This window comes from Diadema antillarum, unplaced genomic scaffold, assembly GCF_040938485.1.
Source record: "Diadema antillarum isolate AM-2024a unplaced genomic scaffold, OU_Dant_1.0 seq00000781_RagTag, whole genome shotgun sequence".
NCBI lineage: Eukaryota > Metazoa > Echinodermata > Echinoidea > Diadematoida > Diadematidae > Diadema > Diadema antillarum.
In genome coordinates, this window is record NW_027271669.1 from 407,501 (window position 1) to 431,555 (window position 24,055).

The window sequence follows — 24,055 nt, forward strand, 5'->3', positions numbered from 1 at the left end:
AACATCAAGCTCCATCTTAACCAAGACTCGACCATCCCTTTAATTGTCACGTGATTCCCTGGAGACCTGGCTAGCCTTCAGGAGACGTCGCGGAGACTTCTCCGCAACCAGCGAGACTCCCCGTCTCCAAATCATTAAGATACCAACTTTAATGTTAAAGATCACACACCCCTGTATCACCACCGCACCAGTCACGTCCTGGCAGCTACATGCTGGAAGCACCGGATCTCATCGTGTTATCAGTGTAACCATGGTAACTGTGTGTGCGTGTTGCACATGTCTTGTGTGTGCCTGTGTGTATCAGAAGTGTGTGTGCGTATGCATGTATGTCTGCACAGCGTTTGTTTGAAACTTGTTACTTTGATGTCATGTTTCCTTCTTCCTCTTTCAAGCGCTATATAAATAATTGAGTAAAACAACAACAACAACTACTACTACTACTACTACTACTACTACCACTACTACTACTACTACTACTACCACTTCCACTACTAGTACTTAACCTATTACTACTGCTATTACTACTACTGCTACTGCTGCTACTACTACCACTACTACTACTACTACTAATAATAATAATAATAGCAAAATAGTGATAACAATGCTGATAACAAAATAATGAACAAGAATGATTATGATAACTGTACCTCACTGTCGTAGAGTGCAATGATTAGCCAAACTTATAACATAAAGGTCTACCGAAAAAAAATAGCACCTGAAAACAGATTAGCCAACTAGTTGAAAACTGCTTTCAGAATTCGTTGCACAGTTTGGTGAATCTTGTCACAATTTAGTACCAATTCAATGTGGCTTTTACCTTAATCTGATAATGCTATTAAAAGTTAAACATCCTATTAGTGTGTGCATGTGTGTCGGTGTGAGTGTTTTGCTTTTTTTATGAAAGTCGCCGCAAAGGCTATTCCGTGTGATCGAGTGTGACCAACCAAAAAAAAAACATAAAAGAAGAGAATCGTAAATGAGGAAAGACAGGAAGTAGGAAAAGGTAAGGAGGAGGAGAAGAAGAGTTGACAAGAGAAATATGAAGTCGATGCCCAAGTAATTAGAGAAGCCGTTTATCCGTCATGTTTGAGGAAATTACCTCGCCCTAAGAGATTGATGCTCATTTAATTACCTTTTGACCAGCGGCGCAGTTCTGGCTGCGACCGTTTCCATTCCAGTCTGCTTGTTCCGCAGGCGCTAGTTCGGCGTCCGTGTCATCCATGTTCTCTCGGCTCCGTAGTCCCATCAGAGGCCCAGATATCATTTCTGGAAGATCGTTGCTACATCAGAGGATGACATGTGCGAGTGTACCACGTATCACCCCTGGAGCATCCCGCGGGGCCGTTTCATGTCTTAATGAACTTTCTGAATGGGCGAGCTAATACGGAACGTGCACGAACAGGTAGTTAGTGTATGGTAGTGGGCGCGTTTCCAAACTCCCATTTAACTCGACCTTATTCCTTATCAACCGTTGTGTTGATAATAGTAACGAAACTGATCACAATCATTACTCTGATGTCATAACATGTTAAATTGCCGGATTACCGTTGTCATGGTGACAGAAGGATTATGACAACGATAAATGTGACAGTGACAATAACGTTGATATTCTGATGAAGGAAGTAATAAGTTATCAGAGAATAATTTATTGCATTATTCTTATTCACTTTTTAATTTTGCTTGGAAAGACTTCAGGTACGCTACTTAACACATACACTGTTCGCGCCAATAAGCACTCACATGCACACACACACACACACACACACACACACACACACACGAGTATACCCATCTATACCGTTTGGTGTACTCAATCTTTGTAGAGACGATAGTACTTTAAACACAATACCCCTGTCTCCTTGTCGGAGAGCGGTGGAAAGATAGGTCGAGAGAAATGCTTCTTACAAGTCAAATTACCGTTATGAATAGGGTGAGCACATACTAATTGGCTGTTGGCGCCAATTTTCATAAACTTTAATATCGTGTGATCATTACCATGACAGACGATAGGAATATTTAAAGACATTGATCCTTCATGAATTGGATTATTACCACGTTGGAATTCGGCATCATTGCCGTGGCATGCGTGCCGCCACGATAAATATTGTAGAAGCCGCCACTTTCCTCTCGTCCTCTTCATAATTCAGCAATCAAGACGGGTTTTGTTGAAGAGTTTTGGATGATATTTTAGAATTTATTCTCCTCGAGCTCGAATGATAATCATGGACTACAATTGATTAAAATTTAAAGTGTGGTTCCATTTCTTTCCAGAGGATCTATTTTCGTATCTAATGTCCTCGAGGTGGAAACAAGATAATCTGAATTTCAACTGTGAACACGTCCTGGACTTTGAGCTGCGGCTGAGGCCGGGTTGCCAAAGTGTGGGAAAGGCATGCCCGTGTCCAATTTGGAAAGCGCGCTTCCTAACTGGCATTAATAGCGATCATGCTGCATGAATCGCTGGGGAGCACGTTTCCGCCCAGAAACTCAGCCGTGGAAAAAACTGAAGTAGAAGATAATGAGAGGTGGATAATGACAGAACAGAGAATGAGACTCATGGCAGAGGGTGTGATTATGGAGTTAATCTTAATGGTGATGATGGTGGTGGAAAATCGCGCCTGAGATGATTGTGACGATGACTGACGTCACAATGACAAGATTATCTTTTTAGGAGATGGAAACGGAATAGTAATGAAGACAGATCAGGGGGGCATTTCATGAAGGAACTTGTCGGATAAAATGTCCGACAAGTCAATTATATCCGACAAGTTCAGAGAAATCAGCTAATCAGACTAAAGAATTTCTCAAAACTTGTCGGATATAATTGACTTGTCAGATATTTTATCCGACAAGTTCCTTCATGAAATGCCCCCAGATGTTCGCGGGGAAACTGATGTATTTTCAGCCTCCTTTCTTTTCAAATTACTTTGAGCTGCCCTCTCTTGGCAGAAGATCTCCGAAGATGATAGAAACTGATTATTGCTACTGGTCATCGTGGTCATTGAAATGATTACCATTTTGAAAAATAATTTACTTCATTTTTTTTTCTTACTTGGCCTCCAAAGAAGCAATACTTTCACACAAGCAACCACTCTCTGAGACCTCTGAAGGACTAAGCAATATGGAGAAAGGGGTGCACGTCACAAGACCGACACCCACGAGTCATCCAGCCCCTGAGTTCGACACAAAGCAAACAAAGCCCACAATACCGACATATTACATGTAAGACCTTTTTAATGTCGAACTCGTGAGCTGTTCTTACCTAATGTCGAACTCACGGGCCTTATTTGCCTAGTGTCGAACTCATGAGCTGTATGACTGGATGAATGACTCAAGGACTTTTGTTTTCGATGTTGAACTCGTGGGCTGTATGACTCATGGGCTGTATTCTCGTGGAATGACGCTGAAGAAAGTGTCTTGAATTTAACAGAGGCACAACCGGTACAGTCAGGAGAAGCGAACTAATGACCTCATAATTGTAAGTTATTTGTCTTATTAACTGGGCTGTAACAGCTCCTCGAATTTGGCTGAGTTGATTTAAAGTAAGTTGATGTTGGTAACGATGAAACAATGACCATTAGCAGTAATATCACTACTTGTAGTACGATAATTATGTAGCAGCAGTGAAACGAATTACCACGAGATGGTTTTGCTAATGATCCCGATGGCAAGGAGGGATATGACATTGAATACAATAAGATCGATGTCATTAACAATCGAATAGCAACATGTCTATGAAAATTATCGTAACAACACGGACAACACTAATGTCGATTGTTGTAATTGATAATAAAATAACTTGGACGAATGATATGTGAGTCAAACTAGTAATGCCATCAATGTAATGACAGTGAGAGTGATGGTGATAATGTATTTCAGTTCACTAATGATTTACTTTACAACCGTACCGATGCATGAGGTGCCCTTTCCTCGCAAAACATAATTATGCCAGTTTTATTCTTGGGAGTATGATATCTAGCGTGGGTTGTGCGTCTGTAAATTGCTGTTGTAAAGACAATAAGTAAACATCACGATTGTGTGTGTGTGTGTGTGTGTGTGTGTGTGTGTGTGTGTGTGGTCATGCTCGTTAACTTTATGAACGTAAACGTGACTCTCTTGAAATTCAACTAAACATTACTTATTATGCAGATGCAGAAAAGTGAATCAATTGGTAGAGCAGTTTTAGATGAGAGCAAAAATAAACTAATCTTTAATGAAGGGAGTCCGTGTGACTAAAGTAAAACGCGGTGCATCTTACTGTCACATGCGCTGGTCGTGTGTCTTGGGCAGTTTTCTTCCTTTCTTTTTTCCACGGGGAACTAGAGTGCTGTGGTGCGGTACTGGCGTGCTCGTCTCCTCACCAATGGAGACGCACTCACGGATGAGGGCACACGACCTATTACAACCACCTGTCGTGGTATCGATTGGGAAATCGTCTTTATCAAATCTCACTCCTCTATCATAGGCCGTAAACATGACTTCGGCTCGCGGAAGGAGGTGGGGGACGAGGGTGCATCCTTTTCTGTTCCTTATTTTCTTTTTTTCCTGGATACCTCCCAATCGTACCACAGCTACGTCGATGAAAGAAAGGTGACAATAAGGTATACCTGTTAATCTGGCAACACACAGACACACACACACACACACACACACACACACACACACACACACACACACACACATACTTGCACGCAAGCAAATGCACATAATATACTCACAATTATGCAGGCAAACATACAGACACAGTAGTATACTTAAAAAAAAGCATGTGTGGACGTCAGCAAATTGAAATGGTGTGCCCATCAATTTCGTGATTTTTTTTATTTAACATATTATTATCAAATATTTGTATCGTACACAGTATGATTGTGGTTATGCTAGTAACATTATTTTGTTTCTAGCCAGAATAACACGCGAGCACGTCTAACATGATGCATTGAAGATTCTCTGTCTCTTTTCTTTGTATAATCACAAACCAATAATATTGCATCATAAAAAAAAAAAAAAAAAAATTGCCAGACATATACTTTTGCTCATGGCAGATTGTGAAAGAGCTGACTCTAAGCTCTATAACGATATATAACACAATACAAATGGACTTTCCTAAACTAAATAATGGAAAGAAATTGTACCCTATGGAGAAGTGTTTAATGTTGAGAAAAGAGGCTTTGAAGTTTATCGTCTATTTAAGTGCTTAATCTCACCCAGCGGTGTTCTGCAATAAATAGGACTAAAAAACGAAAACAAGATATATAATTCAATATATAGCAATCGCTATGAAGGAATTACAATATAAAGCTGAAATTGTGCACAGTTATTAAGTACATTTTATTGAGGACTAATGACTAAATTCTATGCAAGAGCATTATCATTTCAAAAGTTTGGGCAAAGGATTTGTAAGAAATGAAAAGGGACTTCTGAGGCAAACCTAATCACCCAAATTGACGAAATAAAGGTCTTCTAAAAACTGCAAAAAAAAGACATTTTTTTTTTATAATCCCAAACTTCAGAGTGGCATAACAGAGGAATGGTTGTTTGTTTTTTTAAGAACATAAATACCAGAAAATTGACTAGGTAGACCCATTTGTACGGCCATAGGCAGTATATATATGCGATAATATAATAAATGGTCATACATCTATATGTATGCACATAGTAACATGCATTTGTGTGTGTGTGTGTGTGTATGTGTGTGTGTGTGTATGTGTGTGTGTGTGTGTGTGTGTGTAAATAGGTGTGTTTGTGTACGCGTGTTTATATCAGATGTTTCAGCTCTTGAAGTCACTCCACCCACTAATTGTCATGTCGTTTCATCTGCGGTAGATATGAACGTCTTAAATGTAAAACCCGAAAATCACCACATAGACACACAGACACACACCCATACTCTCTCACACACAAACGGGGGCACACACGCGTACTATGTCAAGACCTACTTTCATGTCACTAGCAGAATGACCAGCGGCCTTTGTTAAATTTGTACGTTTTACTGATCGCACATGAGACATTAAACAGACGCGTTGTCATTTGGTTGATGCGTGATGAACAAATAATTTATGATACATTAATGATCTGTTGCAGAACACATGTCTGTGGGTTTTCTCTTCCCCCCCCCTCTCTCTGTCTCTGTCTCTGTCTGTCTTTCTGTCTGTCTGTCACAGTCTTCTGTAGCCTTAGTCTCTGTCTTTAATATCCTTCTTTTTCTTTTATTCTCATTTTCTCTTCGTTCGCACACTCTCCTTTAATTCTCATCTTGATAGCATTCACAAGAAAAACGCATCCCTCCATATCATGGCCGTGCAATCGTATCAGCCACAGTTACCCGGTTATCTGGCTCCCTGGTATGTATTATCGCAAATGATAAGGTGTACACGTGGGGAGTTCTAAATCGAAGAAGCATCGCCGGTCGATTCACCGTGTTTAATCTCTTCTGAGAGTGTTTTCCCCACTATTCTGTTACAGCTCCGTGATAGCAACCTGCAATCCGTCTCATTGGAAGATACCAGTGAAAATGTAAATTATTTGACGCGGTGAAAAGCACCCTAAATCCTTCAATAGGTAAATGAAGGTCAATCAAGTTACAAAGTTTTATGTGACAGTATACACAAAACTAAGTGTGCCTTTTGCCTGTCATTCCATCAGAAGCAGGCCGTTAATCAAAATGATAAAAGTTACATTTATTTAAAAAATGCATTTCATGTTGTCCTGCATAAACGACAAAATAGATAACTACAAACAAGTAAGTACAAATGGATGATAACATTACAATTCAGAACATCACGATGAAGTGAATTGATGAAATGAATATTATCCTTCATCCTAAGCAAAACAAGGATCCAATAAACTTGTCCCACTGTAACTGTTGTACATTCGATGGAAATATATTAGATATATCAGCTCATAAGAGGATTATTGAAAGGGACAAGTGAATCTGCAGTTTCATACATGTATCGAGAAATCGAGGTGATTATTCGAAAGTGGACCTGCAAATCAAATTATCGAACAAACTTAAAGCTTTTATTACTTGCCTTTTCATAGAATATGGCAGCTTGTCCTATTTATCAGAAAATAAAGCACATACATAATTATCATCCTATCTTCAAAGAATCACATTGGCCTCGTATTCAAGGTATTAATGAACGCATTTGGTACAGATACCTCGTAGTGACGTAGACGTGTATTTCTGATCAAGTACCAGGCTACTTATCTGACGTGCCTGTATCTGCGACCCTCTTCTTATGATACTCGTTCCTCACCACAATCACGTCTGGCCCCTCAAAGGCACAAGTCTTTGGTGATGGTACATCTCTGCCTTTCACTTTTGATTGCCGATTTTTTTTCTCCCTCACAATGTTGTGTCACGTTAACACTATGGACAGTTTAGGAAGCTTCTTAAGATCACTTTCTTTAAGTGAAATGTTTACATTTTTCTCTTTCATCCGGTAATAACACATCTCTCTATATATATATTTTGTTCTCATTTCATTATATTTGGCGAAAGCCAGCTGTTTTCCCTTTTGACAAGGAGACGCAGTAATAAACAGTGGACTCAGAAGTTGAAGCAAGTTATCATTAGACAGTCATCAATGATACGATTACATTCTCTTAAACTATGATTTCTGTATTATAATGCACTGTTTTGTTATATTGCACTTCATAAATTTGTTTGAAATGAAATAAAATGAAATGGTATAGTCGAACAACGGGAATCTCTCTATTATCGCTCCTGCCTCTTTGTGGTGCTCAGCTAGTTTTGTTGATTTCATAAAACATTTGACCCTCCACTCTTAGATATTCATGAGATGATCTCAACAAGGATGCCCGCCCTTATGATCAAACAAAAAAAAATGAAGTCAGAGTGACGTAGAAAGTGGAAAAAATAGGGTGTATAAGGTGAAATGGGGATGGGACATATGGGATGAGAGAGGGAAAAATGATTTTTTTTTTTTTTTTGGCTGATAGCTGATTTGACATTTTGACGCGTCACTTTTTCGTCGAATTTAATGATAATTTAGACCTGAGTGATTTAGTAGGAGGATGACTGAACAGCTTTCACGAGCAACAAAGAGCTCGTGTGTACTGAAATGCTTTATGACTTCTCGACCGGAAGAACATTATGAGGTCAGCAGGTCAGCTGTCAAGTCTTGGTGTGGGGAAGGAAAAGAGAAGAAATTTTGAGATGCTACAAATGATGCCGCTTTTGAAAGGTTTGTGTCAATGTCTCAGCGCTTTGTCACTTGCAGTGAAAAATGTGTTACGTTAAGAGATGTTTTGTAAGTTTTGATGTCAGAATTTCATGTGAGATTATCTTGCATTACTGTGGTGTTTCTGTTAACAGGTGTACATGCTAATGGCTTTTCTCCTCAACCAGATGTCTTTTACTGCTAACCAAATTGTGAAAAGAACCGATAAGTACTCACCTAAACAGGTTTATTCTGAGCGTTGACATAATCAAATTCAGTATCGACAGCCGATTTTGATGAAACTCCTTATATTCTATCTAATCTCTTTGGAAGACTCTAAGACGAGGTTTGTTTCAAACGAGTCAGTCACCTATCGGCACTGTACCCCGTGCGTTGCCCTTATCCTAGCCTCTTGTCCTCGCTGTGCTAGCCGCAAGAGCCGTGTAAAGTGAAAGGAAGACGGTTTGCCGACGGAGTAGACGTTGACCCCGAGGTCGCATCGTCGGTTTGGATGTCGACAAGTAGCCGTGAAACTAGATGAGGCGAGATCTCATCAAGACGGCTTGGGCCTCTCTCGTCTAGAGGTCCGCAGCGCATATCAAAAAAAAAAAAAGATTCGGCTATGGAATCTACGTCGATTCTACCGATGTCTTTCCTGAGTGTCTCTGTTTCAATGAATCAATTTCAAGCAAGGAAGGGAAGAAAACTAAAGGAGGGTGGAGTATCGAGATGATTCACCCTTTGCGGAATGATAACATGCAAACTTGGCTGGATCGTGAAAGTATCGATCTTCGCCTTGAGCGGCAACATGAGGCAAGATTAGAGATTACGCGGCAAAGAACAACTTCTGAGTAAATATACGTCGAATCTCGTTTCGGCAGTCTACCCATCATAAACTCGCAATACGGGAGAAATCGATACTTTTGAAATCCTAGCACAACCAGGAGCTTGGGAATCGTAGGAGGGAGAAAAAGAGAGAATAGAGTAGAAAGAGAGAGGGAGAGAGAAGAATAAAGAAAGAAAGAAATATAGTGTTCGATAGGAGTGGGCCCCTTATCCTTGTAACCAAGAACTCATGTGAAAGAAACGAAAGTAAAAAGAAGTGAAAATTGTTGTTTATTTGTTATTTTGTCGTTTTCGTTTCAATGAAACTCAGATTTCTTTCTAAATCTCTACACTCCAGGACACTTCTTCAACTAAATGCAGCTTACGTTTTGCTCATTGATAAGAATTAGAGAAAAAAATTCCATCTCCATGAACCTATGTTTTCATCGAACTGACTGTATGTGTGAGATAACAGATTGGCATCAAATCTTCTTTATCGATCTTCAAAAATGTTCTCAGTCAAATATTAATACCTTGCTATAGAATCACCACTTTCTGAAGTTGATGTCTTACCATAATTTTTTGATTCGCCTGCATTGATAATTAGTTTTGTTACGGGAGGTTAATTTGGCCTAACGAACCATCATAACCACCAAAATACCCAGACTCTCGAACAAGGTGTTTGGTCGATCTCGGTCATCTTCGAACTCTTTTATTTACATATTCCTCCGCGGAACAATCAAGTGCCCAGAAATGATAGTACAATGCACATGTATCCATAACACTTCCCCCCTAAAAGAGTGCATTTAACGTTTTAACACAAATGGACTCTATGTACGTTGGCACAATATTTTGGAACAGCATTGTACATTCCTCTTCCAATTCACTCTTATAACTCCATGAGTTTACCATGGTTACATCATTATAAGAACACATAAACAAAGTATGCTATGGCTATATCACCATCACAACCTGTGATAAAACATGTACGACTTTAGTACCATTCAACATGTTCCAATCTTACACTCTCGTGAGTTACTGCTGCTTGTGAGTTACAGCATACTGGCATTGCATGTAGTTGTGCAACACTGAATACTGCAATGTTAACTTTCTCAACACCTTAACCTTTATGCAATCATGTTATGCATACAGCACAAACAATACATTTGTACCAAAATCATGTGGTTTCCTCGTTAGAACACACATGCAACATAAATCAATTTTTTACACTGTCATTATCAAATGATTAACCTGTGTACAACGATTATAAAACACGTCATCTCTTCCACAAGCAACTGCATATAATCCAACTGTTGTAATCATATTACAACCTAAAACCAAAACATCATATTCCATGATATGTGACTTGCATATACCTGTAGACGTGGTGTCAGCATCTATTGAAATGTCAAGATATCAACAAATGTCATATACCCGAATTATGTTTCTAAAAACTTGCCTGTCAACATACAAAACACCAAGAGTATGACCTACCTAACAAAGCATCAAATGAACCTGAATGAGATATCCCCGATGATAACCTGTGTGTATACCTGTATACATCCCTGTATAACACAGTTCGCTTAAATACAATTGTACATGCCTGTTGGTATATTGGATCAACTGTGAAATACTGGACACCTTCGCCAAGGCAATGATTGAACTATAACAATGAGCAAAAGCTATGTACATGTATAACTATATGATTTCTGTACCTAATACAGTATACATGCTAATTAAATCCAAAAGGCAACATCCAATAAACTTGGGGTGTATGCCACGACAAATTTAACCAATACCTGTACATGTACAAGTATAAAACTTCAAATACCTGAACGGTACCTACATTACTCGATACATAAAATTCTCTATACAAACAGCAACACTACCTGTTTGAAGTCATTTTACCAACAACTCACATTCTTGACAACTGTTGATGGCTAGTGTAACTTAAAACAGCCTTCATAATGTCTTCTTTTGGAGAGTGACTCAAAGCACAATTATAGCTTGCTGTGTTTCCTTATTAACACAAACATGTCTGAAGATACTTCCTTGTTGTTATTTACACATTCAAAGTGCCATTCATGCTGTTGGCATCACAATTATAGTGTATGCAAAATACATACATAAACATGATGTACACACACTTTCCTGTGTACTTGCAAAACAGAATTACACCTGTTTAAAGTGTCACAAACATAAAATACATTTGCACAATTGTTGCATCTGGCAACAATACAAAATATCGAGATGTCTCAATTAAGCACGGGAAAGTGTGTCCGCGACAATGTTTTCCTTTCCGCGAATGTGCCTAATGTCAAGGTTATACTCCTGTAGGATTAAACTCCATCGCATCAGTCTCTGGTTTTTGTTTCTCATTCTGTTGACGAATGTCAGTGGGTTGTGATCAGTCCACACAACAACGGGTTGAGTTGTGCTGCCCACGTAGACATCAAAATGGCCGAGCGAAAGAATTAACGCTAGGGTCTCCTTCTCAACGGTAGAATACCTCCGCTGGTGCGCGTTAAACTTCTTCGAGAAGTAGCAGACTGGTCTGTCCACTCCATCGTCATCAGCCTGCATCAGCACGGCGCCTGCTCCGACATCGCTGGCATCGACAGCTAGGCTGAAGCCTTTTGTGAAGTCCGGCGCTGCCAACACAGGACCACTCGACAGGATTGCCTTCACTTGGTCAAACGCAGACTGGCATGCGGCTGACCACTGGAACTTCACGTTCTTCCGCAGGAGATCAGTCAAGGGTGCCACAACATCCGAGAAGTTATGGCAGAAGCGACGGTAGTATCCGGCCATGCCGATGAATCTCATCAGCTCCTTCCTCGTCTTGGGAACGGGGACATCTTGGACTGCTTGGACTTTAGCCGCTGCGGGACGAACTCGACCATGACCAACGACGTGACCAAGAAACTGCACTTCACTATGTCCAAACTCACTTTTCACCAAGTTAACTGTGAGACTGGCTGCTGACAACCGCTTGAACAACTCCCTCACCGTTCTCACATGGTCATCCCAAGAATCGCTGTAAACCACCACATCATCGATGTATACCTCACAGCCATCCAATCCACAAATCAACTCATTCATCATGCGTTGGAATGTAGCCGGGGCGTTTTTCATGCCAAACGGCATCACGGTATACTGAAAAAGGCCCTGTGGAGTTACAAACGCAGAAATCTCCTTTGCTCTCTGTGTCAAAGGTACCTGCCAGTAACCTTTCAGTAGGTCAAACTTGCTAATATAGCTCGCTGTTCCAATACGATCGATGCAGTCATCGACTCTTGGAACAGGGAAGCAGTCCGATTTGGTACATGAATTCACCTTCCTATAATCAGTGCAAAAGCGATATGAGCCATCCGGCTTGGGAACTAATACACATGGTGAACTCCATGCACTAGTGCTTGGCTCTACAATGTTATGTTCTAACATGTACTCCACCTCAGTCTGCAAATGTTGCATCTTCTCTGGGTTAGCACGATAAGGGTGCTGCTTGATGGGATCTGACTCCCCCACATCCACATCATGTTGCACCACACTTGTGCGACCAGGAACATCTGAAAACAACTCAGGAAAATCTGCAATGATCTGTTTCACATCATCTCTCTCACCATGGGACAAATGAACCATTTTCCTGTCAAGATCACAAAGTGCATCCGAGTTCTTAAGCTTCACACTTGAACACTTCCTTTCTAGTTCAGCACATTGGTCATCTCTTGTGTGATTCAACTCTTCTCCTACTACACACATGACTGGCTTCACACTCTCACCTGCACTTCTCTCAACATACTGTGGATCATTCTTCTGTGCATCAATCAAAGAGCTCTTGTTCAACCCAATCTCAGTTTCATCTACAGGCCGAGACTCATCCACTATCTGATGTGATTTTGATGCTGCGGTTCTACTTGCTTCTACATCATCTAACCGACAGAAGAAACTCCCTTCTAGACTCATATCCTCTGGACTAGCCTTCAATTCAGACTCCTCTGATTTTCTAGACATGGAACGTGTGACTACACAAGCTGGGAAAACTTCAGGGAATTCCTGAACCAATGCAGCTGTCTCATTTCCTTCTTTATCCAAAGGGACTGCACTGACCACTGGAATAGTCACTTTGTCTCCTGCAAGATCATTGCCTAATATCAATGCTACACCATCCATTGGAAGTGACTTCCTAACACCAAGGCTCACCCTTCCTGAAACTAGGCCTGACTGCAAATCGACTGTGTGAAGAGGGGCTTCAACGTAACCTCCTTCTACTCCTTGTAACAGTACACTTGTGCCTGTGGACGAAGTTTGCCCAAAAGGAAGGACACTGTCGAGAATCAATGACTGGGATGCACCAGTATCTCGCAGGATGGTAACCTTTCTGGCTTCATCACACCCTACCAATGACACATAGCCTACAGAAGTGAATGGTTCATACTGAGACTTAATCTTGTCTTGATCAGCTGACTTAATCACACTCTGAACTTGTTCACACCAATCACCTGCCGATTCCACTGAACGACTCACCAATCCATTGGGATGAGACTTCTTTTCTTTGTCTTTTTCCTGTTTTTTCTTGTTCAGAATGGGACAATTAGACTTCACATGCCCTGGTTGCCTACAATGGAAACACACGATAGGCTTCTCAGTGTTCCTACCTTTCTTGTCAGTCTCATTTTCTACCACTAGACCAGCTTTCACCTCTGTCTTACTGCTAGAATTTGTCTTGCCAACACTTAGACGATTAGGAGCTGCATATTTGCTTCCTTCATACCTGTTTCCATGACTATGGGACAAAGTATACTCATCAGCCACTGTACTAGCTACCAACAAAGTTTTCACTTTCCGTTCCTCAATATGCGAACGCACCTCTTGAGGTAGCGAACTCTTAAACTCCTCTAGTAGCACAAGTTCCCGCAAATCATCAACAGTATCCACGCCTACTGATTGCAGCCAACGAGTGAAGGCAATTTCCTTCACTTTTGCAAATTCTCTGAATGACTGTGACTCCAGTTTTCTACTATTCCTGAATTTTTGTCTGTACGCTTCAGGAACCAAGGCGTACGCGTTCAGAATTGCCTTTTTTACTGTTGCATAATCCTGAGCTTCTCCGCGTGACAGTGAAGCATAAGCATCACATGCCTTTCCCTTTAACTTAGTCTGCAAAAGATGAGGCCATTTTTCTTTCGGCCACTCCATGCTATCCGCCACCTGTTCGAAATGCAGGAAATATCTATCCACATCTCCTTCATCGAACTCAGGGACCATTCTGACATTTTTGGCGATATCAAAATGCCCACCACTGACGCTTACACCATACTCTCTCTCACCGACTTGACGAGCCCTTTCAAGAGAAACCTTCTCTCTCTCTAACTCAATTCTCGCTTTTTCAAGTTCAAGCTCTTTCAGACGTACTTCTACACTCCCTTGCACATCACCAGGGGGACTACCTGATATGCTACGCAATGCCTGGAGGGGAAATACTTCTTCATCTACAAGAAATTTGATCGTGTGCTGTGTAATCTCTGACTTTTTCATTGTGCTCTTCACAGCAGGAACCTTGTAGTTTTCTGCAACACGCAACAAATCAACCTTTTTCAAGGTTATCAATTCCTCAACTGTGGGTGAATCCACAAACTTCTCAATGGAAAAATCTTGATCTTTCTCCATTATGCACCAATGATATACAATTAATAGCGCAACAAGAAAACCTGACTTCTCACCAGCCAGCCAGCTGAAAAAACCCTTTTCAACTGAAGAAAACCAGTCGCACTATAAACAATAACCCGTATGCTATACCACACACGACCCGACTGAGAATAACCCGTATGCTACACCACATACGAACCGACTTAGAATAACCCGTGTGCTAAACCACACACGAACAACAATGGCATAACCTGTGTGCTAAACCACACACAAACCACCATGGAATAACCCGTGTGCTATACCACACACGAACAACCATGAAATCACCTGTATGCTAAACCACATACAAACCACCGTGGAATACCCCGTGTGCTAAACCACACACGAACCACCGTGAAATCACCTGTATGCTAAACCACATACAAACCGCCGTAGAATAACCCGTATGCTGAACCACACACGAACCACCACGTACGGGACCAACGACCAACGTTTGACCAACGTTTTCACGCAGACACTACACACACGCAGCGTATACCCAGATTAAACCATCCTCAACACTACGCACGTGCCAAATTAACCCTTTCGATCGCGAAAGAAATACGAACGTGAGTTTCCCTCACGCAGACACAGAAAGACGACCGATTTACATCAAAATGTATACCATATCACTCCGCGTCCATCTCCGTGCATACACACACGTACACACACTACGCCGTAAACGCACCATGCTTTCTCAAATCGTAACACCTTCACATACAGTACACTGTAACAATCACGATGCAAACGACATACGTAGTTGCGCGACGTAAACTGTATCGCGATCGCCCATGTCCACGACATAGCATAGAGTGCTACACACGCTACTCACCGAAATTCATCGGCCAAGCGAGAACGAAAAAACACTCCTGGCATGCCTGGGATAATATCAAACCCGACCAAATCACCTAAGTCCGCAGAAACCATGCCGAACTCTCGTGACGTGCCCCCAATTTGTTACGGGAGGTTAATTTGGCCTAACGAACCATCATAACCACCAAAATACCCAGACTCTCGAACAAGGTGTTTGGTCGATCTCGGTCATCTTCGAACTGTTTTATTTACATATTCCTCCGCGGAACAATCAAGTGCCCAGAAATGATAGTACAATGCACATGTATCCATAACAGTTTGAACAATTTTTTTTTTATTTTTTTCTTTCGATTATCAAGCGTTATTTTGCTCATCGAATTAACAAATGTCTATCAGTGAACGAAATTGGTCGAACATTCACTACCAACACTATTCGCGATGCTTTGACAGTGAAAACGCCGTCCTTACACCGTGATTTAGTCGTCCTATGGTTGTGCTTTCGTCGTGAAAAAGTCGTGGTTTTATTGTGATATCGCTGTGAAATCGATGAGGTAGATAATGAGGTAGCCCCTTTGTCATGTTAATAGATCTTTGTTCGCCCTCTTTAGAAAATGTAACAATCGGAACAAAAGCACAGTTCTGGCGAGGGTGTCTTGATCGGACTCTCGAAAGCTTTTGTTATAGCGCAGCAAGCCGTCCGCAAAATTTAATAGTCGCGTGGATTAGATTACTAACATGGCTTACCGTTAGATTACTACATTGTTTGAAATCCCTCAGTTCATCGCGCTTTGCCGCCCGGGCACACGATAATCGCTTCGACTGCGAAGTGCACACAGTGAGGACGGAAAAAAAAAAGATATAAACTTTAGCGAAAGTGCATGATCAGACTCTAGGTATATTCTGAAAACATGCATCTAATCGATCGCTTATTTTCCGTCGCAAATTACATGGTAAAATGTGCAACAAAATCATTTGTATTTTACGTAAAAACGTTTTATAAGACCTCCGTGAACGCAATGTCAACGTAAAGCGTGAACTCAGTAAAATCGGAGAAACAGTAAACACCCTGCCTCACTCAAAACATCTGTATACTCTCCCTAAATCTGCATCGATTTCCACTCCAAATTTCACTTCGAAGGAGTTTGTAATCCGTTCCTGTCGCCGTAACGAAAATGTCTAGAACATCAATGGTACTGAAAATGACTTTCCGAATATTCCGATGTATCAAAGGCAGGGCTCGACACTAACGGTGGCCCGGTGGTCCAAAATTTCAGAAATGAAGATTTTGATGGCCCGATCGGGCCACCAAAAAAGGTCGGATGTTTGCCTTTACTTTTGGAAATGAACAGCGGTAACAATCGGCTCCGTAAGATGCTAAAATTAATGTCAGATGTTTGCTTTATTTTTGGCAATGAATAACGGTAATATTCGACTCCGTATGATACAATAATGAATGTCGGATCTTTGCTCATACATTGTACTTTTGGAAATGAATAACGGTAAGATTCAGCTCCGTACGGTGCTGAAATTAACGTCAGATACTAGTATTTGATTTTGCGTTCGGAAATGAATAAAGATAACATTCGGCTCCGGAAGATGCTGAAATAAAATAATGTAGAATATTTGCTTTGACTTTCGGAAATAAATAACAATAATTTTCAACTCCGTACGATGACAAAATAAATGCCGGATATTTGCTTTTACGTTCGAAAGTCAATAACAATAACATTCAGCTCCGGAAGATGCTGAAATAAATGTCAGATGTTTGCTTTCAATTTTGGCAATGAATAACGGTAATATTCGACTCCGTATGATACAAAAATGAATGTCGGATCTTTGCTCATACTTTTGAAAATGAATAACGGTAAGATTCAGCTCCGTACGGTGCTGAAATTAATGTCAGATACTAGTATTTGATTTTGCGTTCGGAAATGAATAAGGATAACATTCGGCTCCGGAAGATGCTGAAATAAAATAATGTCGAATGGTTGCTTTGACTTTCGGTAAGGGATAATGAACTTTCAACTCCGTACGATGATAAAATAAATGCCGGATATAATATTTGCCTTTACGTTCGAAAGTAAATAACAATAACATTCAGCTCCTGATGATGCTAAAGTAAATGTCGAATGATTACTTTCCCGTTCGGAGATGAAAAACAATAATGTTCAACTCCGTACGATGATTGAAATGTCGGATGCTTGCTTTTACTTTCGAAAGTAGATAGCAATAACATTCGGCTCCGGAAGATGTTAAAATAAAAATAATGTCATGATGATTGCTTTTACGTTGGAAAGTGAATAGCAGTAATATTCTGCTCCGTACGAAGCTAAGATAACTTTCGGATGTTTGCTTTTAAATTTCGAAATGAATAACAGTAACATTTAGATGCATTCGATGGTAAAATTAACGTTTCATGTTTAATTGCTTTGACGTACGGAATGAATAACAATATAGTATTCAACTCCGTACGATGATAAAATATATGCCGGATGTTTGCTTTTCCGTTCGAAATTGAATAGCAATAACATTCAGCTCCGGAAGATGCTAAAAGAAATGTCGAATGATCCCTTTGACGTTTGGAAATGAATAACAATAATATTCAACTCCGTACGATGATTAAATAGATTACAGCTCGTTATTCCGAAGGTTCGTTGAAGGCTCTTCGGTACGAAGATTCGTTATTCCCAAGGTTCCCGGCGTTGTTCCGAATTTCATTTTCTAATTAACTATTCTTCGGAATAACGAACCTTCGGAATAACGCCACAATTAATGTCCAGATTAAAGAACCCGTTTTCATTTTTGGATTAACGAACCTCTAGGTATCATCCTAGGGAGACTTTGTGTGTTTTGGATTAACGAACCTTCGGAATAGCAAACCATCGGAATAACGAGCAGCACCCATAAACTAAATGTCTGATGTTTGCTTTTATGTTCGAAAGTAAATTGCAATAACATTCATAATAATCTATAAGCCTATTTGCTAAATCTTAGAACTCAGAATAACAGTAAGATGATTGAATGTTCTATTCATTTATTTTCGACATGACGCACTTCAGTAATATTTAATATTTGTTTTTCTTTGTAGTAGGACCGATGTAGTTTTTCTTAAGTTTTTCTTGATTTTTTTTTTCGGGCCACCAGAAAGTTAGTGATGTGGAGCCCTGATCAAGGTCATTGGCATGTTAGCCCGATCGGACGCCGTGTTTTTTTTAAAGAGTATAGAAGCGCACGAATGTGATTTTTACTACGACTGGGCTGTGTATAGTTATGCCACTTGATAAATGTTGATGTACAGCGAGAGTTATCAACATTTAAATTATGTAGGAAGCGTGATCGTTCGTATTTTGTCATGAGGGTATTTAAAATTCAGATAAACATCTCATTTCTCCTATGCCGTGTGGCGGAATCCGAATGACTGTCACAAACTACATTCGAGTAAACCTCTATCAATGTACCTTATTACCACGCCACACTACATACATTGTAGCTAACACGAGTCCATGAGAGTAATGCGTTGCCATGCATCCACGTGCGTCCGCACTACCAGTGAGCGGTCAGTGCAGGTGCGCAGAGCACTTGTACAAAGTGATACGTGCACCTGATACTCTGGCGTGAACCATGCAGGGCCGTATAAAGAGAGTGGCCATCTCGCTTTTTGGCTTATGTGTTTTGAAGCCTGTGATTGGTCAAAAGCTGGTCCCATGATCTACAGGCGCCATGTCGTTACTAAAGTGCGCTCATAATGCAGTGCCCACTGTTTACGACCACAGAAGTCTGTGTTTACGACCCCTTTGGCTTGGTTATTTTGTTACGTCTGAGCGTACACGCTAACCCTGTTACGTGTAATACGCGCGGTAACGACATGGCGTCCAAATTAGCAGTTGGCCAGACTCTCTTTATATACGGCACTGGCGTGAACCTTAAACTCCTTCCACATGGATGAGAAGACCGGACAAGATCGACGCGACGGGTACAAGTGTCGATCACAAATCAATTAAAAGATGACTAGTATTCACACTGATTATGCCTGCATGGATAAGAATTTCAGCACAGCCTTTTTATTCACTTCCAATATGGGGTCTGTAGGCCTATATATTTCCGAAGTATACTTTCTCTCATGAGTCGATGGAATACTAGTACAAACTTACATGTATTCGTTTCTCTTGTCAGGCACAAAGAGAAAGAGGGAGAGAGAGGGGGTGGGAAACAAACAATCAGAATACTGTTAGCGTTAGTTTAATACATGTACATTATAGTTTAATACATTCTTAACTTGAAGCTATAATTTCTCGAATATTAGTTCATTGCCTTTCCCACGGCCCTCAGAAACTAAAGTTCATGAACTTGCGGTGTGTCTTGTTTATCATGTTTGGCACGTAAGGAATGCGCGCATACTACTAGACAGGGCGTGTATTCTTCTGCCATTTCTTTCTTCGAAGTCTGAAATGTCATAACCGTCGAGTAGGTTTATTTCATGTGCTTCACATGTTAATCATGATGCATGCATGCCTGAGAGCGTTCGTTCGTCGTGAACCTTCGAACTTGCTCTATACTCAGACAATAATTTCGGGAATTTCCAAGGCAACTGAGTAATATTTCTTTTTTAAAACCATTAATAAGAACAAATGTAACCTGCTAATTGCTTATCGATAAATCGATAAAGTTAAAACTATCGTTCTTGTGCCTCACAGTGGTGTGGAGCGTATGCCGTTGAAATGTTCTTTTTAATGATGGAATAAAAAACAAGAACGCAGTTTGGTCGACCGTTCACAAGTTTAGCATGCTGTTCGCGCCAATATTTGTGTCTTGTGTCTTTCTTACGTGCGAAAAAGTTTGCTAGCGGATTACAAATCTCCCGAGTTTTGTAACCTGCTAATTTGTATGCGTGTATAAGAAGACATTGTAGGCTTCCTGTCAACCTCTTCAGAATATTAAACATCGTTAGAAAATATTTCAAATATTCCACCAAGTGTCTATACCAGATTGTTGTATTTCAGTTCTAAAAATGCAAAAGCTCCCCCGTGTGAGAGGGGGACACCCCCTTCTCCACACATTACTAGTATAGACTTCTCTTCACTCACATAAAGTTGGTTACAGTGAAAGACGCACACGTCCATCAGAAGATGGTTGTAGCCATTCTCATTGTTCCCCGATCGATCAGTATACACATTTTCTTTTTCTTGTTTTTTTTGTTGTTGAAAAAGAATAAAAATATTGTGACAAAGTGTGAATTAGATCGTTGAAATTCAGATCTCGATACAAACTTTCCTCGCACCTTTAATCATCATTTATAAAGTTCTTACACAGTGACAGACGCGCACGGGACTCACGAGGTGACAGAAAATCACGATTTTATAGCCATGCCCACTGTCCCAGAGTATTAAATTTCTTACATTTTCTTTAAAAAAAAATGTGTACATGATGAATTCCATAAAAATGGTGTTGAATATCATATCTAAAAATACAAATGCACCCGCGATGGTCTGTCACAAGCTCTGTGCTCTCTATTATGCTCCAGCTCTCCCTCGATTACGTGCTCTTCCCCTCCCGCACACGTAAATATGGATATAGTGCCTATACCTGTTCCGGTACCTGTATCTTTGGACACTGTTCCATACGAGGGTATGATTAACCCCTCCCCCCCCCCCCCCCCCCCCCCCACAAAAAAAAAAAAATGCAATCGTTACATGGAGTTTCCGCCAGATGTTGCTTACGCTATATGAATAAAAAACCGCGTAGATAAGTAACAATTACCATAGGTACTCTCTTAAATTAAGCTCTTACCATAGAGGTCACATCAGTCGGGTCACTAATAAAAATAACTGTTCATAGATAATCATATAGGGGCCAACCCCGATTTGTAAAGCCTGATGTTCTTTTTTTCTATTTTGTTTGCATTTAATTTTACAAACGTATATACAAACTGTTTCTTGACATAAAAGCCAAGGTGCTCCCTGCCCCATCGTAGGTTGTTTAACTCTTAATGTGCCAGGCCCAAAACCCCTAACGTGCCAGAGGTTTTTACCTAACGCCAGAACGTTTCGAAACTGCACTGACAATGAAATTTAAAACCGTCATATCTCTGAAACTATTGACTGTTTTGAATTGAGTTCTACACAACATATATCAAGAAACGTTTGTTCTTTCGTGTCATGTAGTCAGTTTGCCATAACATCTATCTGAACCTGAAATATTGCAGAAATAATTGATACATCAGAAAAATTATTAGAAATTTTTGTGTAGTATGGAACAAAAGAGTCAGTCGTGTCTTTTCTTCAATAGAACGCTCCCTTAACTCTGTGAGAAAGTTTTAGAGCAATATCTCCTCTTTCAAATGATAACAAAATTGCGTTCTAGAATTGTATGATTCCAAAGATACTAGCAGTTTATTTTGTCCTAGCAATTTCTCTTTCTGCCTCAGTAATTCATTCCCAAATCTGAGTCCTTTAGTCCCAGATGCTGTATTTGAAACTAAAATGATTGTCCCGGGCCCTGGAAGAGTGTCTTTTGTCCACTTGAGAAGGAAGAGCCCACTAATCCTTCTTTTAAAAGCGGACCACGGGCGGGGGAACTCTATTGAAATCGGCAGGTCTTTGTCCGCGCGCAATTCCTATGCTAGCGTGGGGACGATTAGTGACGTTCATCAAAACAAAAGGATGAAAGACTTGACTGACAAATGAAAGCTGACCCTCTTTGAGGGACAAAATCAAAAGAGCTTCCCGCAGGACAGCATTCAAGCGGAACAATGCGACTGGAACCGCATAGACAATACACGCAGATTCAATAGCATACACACGTGTGGTTTACCAATGAGACTTTTGATCCATACACATCTCGCAGGGGGTGCGCTCGCTGCGGATTTTCCCGACGCGAAAAAAATACATCTAGCTGAAAAATCATGTAATTACTCAAAATTTTCTGATGTAAGCATGCTCACATTTTTAGTGGAAACGATGGCTATGCTAATCAGCTACCACTACATATCATTGGCAGTTTCTTGGTGTAACACATTACGGTACCAGAAGAACTTAAATGATCAATGCTTTTCTCGCTCTTCTTAGTCGCCGATCGGCGACCATGGCACATCAGGACTAAGGTCGCCGTTCGGCGACCATGGCACGTTAAGAGTTAACAATGACCCGGATATTCATTAACTCCTTGCGGCTGGAAGCTTTTGTGCTTGATGATGATATCAAAAGGTGGAACGGCATTGAGTCGCTGAGCTGCGCATGCATGACCAACGATGACCGAGCTGTGCCGATACAGATATGGGTCGGTTTGGAGATGGATCTTTTCCACCTCCCTGGTTCGATGTAGAAGGTAACATGGACATTATAGTGCACTTCGTCGTCAGAAAACGACTAACAGTTATTTACTGTTGATCACCAAATCCTCGAAGTAGTATTCAGAGTAATTTCACAGTTCAAAATTTAACTCCCTTTAATGTCGTAAGCAGTTTATTACATGCAATTCGGTAAAACGTGAGATCGTATGGGTTTTGCATTGTCATGATCATGTTGTTTATATTACTCGAAAATATCAATAAATGAAATTCTTGCCTCGTATTGTTTTCATTACAACCGATTGAAAATTTGTTTTATATCGACGTAAACTGTGAATTCGTGAATACAAATGAAAATTACTTGACTGGACATGCATGGGCACGTAAAATCTGATCTATCCACAAAGAATATACATGAAGATTATCCCGTATTAATTCTATCAAATTTTGTTAAGGACAGAATTGCATTATTGTTGATAACGGAATTCATGATGCCGTAATTACGATAATTTACCTTGCACTGAATCGTAATATTGCTGTTAATGATACGGAATGTTGCTATAATCAGAATAACGAGTACCGCTTAGTTATTTCCGCGTGCAGTATATGTCGTACATGTTGTTTGTAACAATACTCCGTCATATTTTGAACGGGCCAAGACACAATCACTCGACCTGCGTATTATACTGTACATAATTATGACATAGTTCACGATATCCCGCTCGATAAAATGATTGGATGAAATGAGCGGCAACTTCTTAGCACTTCTGATTCTTGAGCAGATATATAATTTTCTTTAAGAGAATATCCATATCAGCGTTTTAAGCTTCGTAATTTAAACTACGGAAATTTTTCTGTCTGTAGGCTGTGTTATCAACAAGGTTCTATATCTGAAAGAGAAATTGCAAGAGACTTTCAGTTTGCCACTGCTCTGCGTGGAAGTTTCGTCCGCATTTGCACGCTGTCAGGGGCCGAATATATCACTGTCATTATCGTAACACCTCGTCTTCATCATTATCACAAGCGCCCTCGATCCATCATTATCATCATCAAAAGCATTAAAAAAAATTTTCAACGTCATAGGGCTCGACACTAACGGTGGCCCGGGGCCACCAAAAACACACGTCGGGCCCCTAAAATTTCAGAAATTAAGATTTTGGTGGCCCGATCGGGCCACTAAAAAAAGTCGGATGTTTGCCTATACTTTTGAAAATGAACAGCGGTAACAATCAGCTCCGTAAGATGCTAAAAAAAAAAATGT

The 24,055-nt window shown here is 40.4% G+C and overlaps 1 protein-coding gene across 1 annotated transcript in view; it reads right to left on the reverse strand.

Moving 5' to 3' along the window:
- LOC139739051 (uncharacterized) overlaps window positions 1–14,276 on the reverse strand; it is a 14,808-nt gene extending 532 nt beyond the window's left edge. The window contains exons 1-2 of the mRNA XM_071649664.1: window positions 11,518–14,276; window positions 1,133–1,280 (exon numbers count right to left, since the gene is read on the reverse strand). Of these exons, the coding sequence (XP_071505765.1) occupies window positions 1,133–1,280; window positions 11,518–14,276 (2,907 nt within the window). The remainder of the gene's footprint in view (window positions 1–1,132; window positions 1,281–11,517) is intronic.
- Between the last annotated feature and the right edge of the window lie 9,779 nt (window positions 14,277–24,055).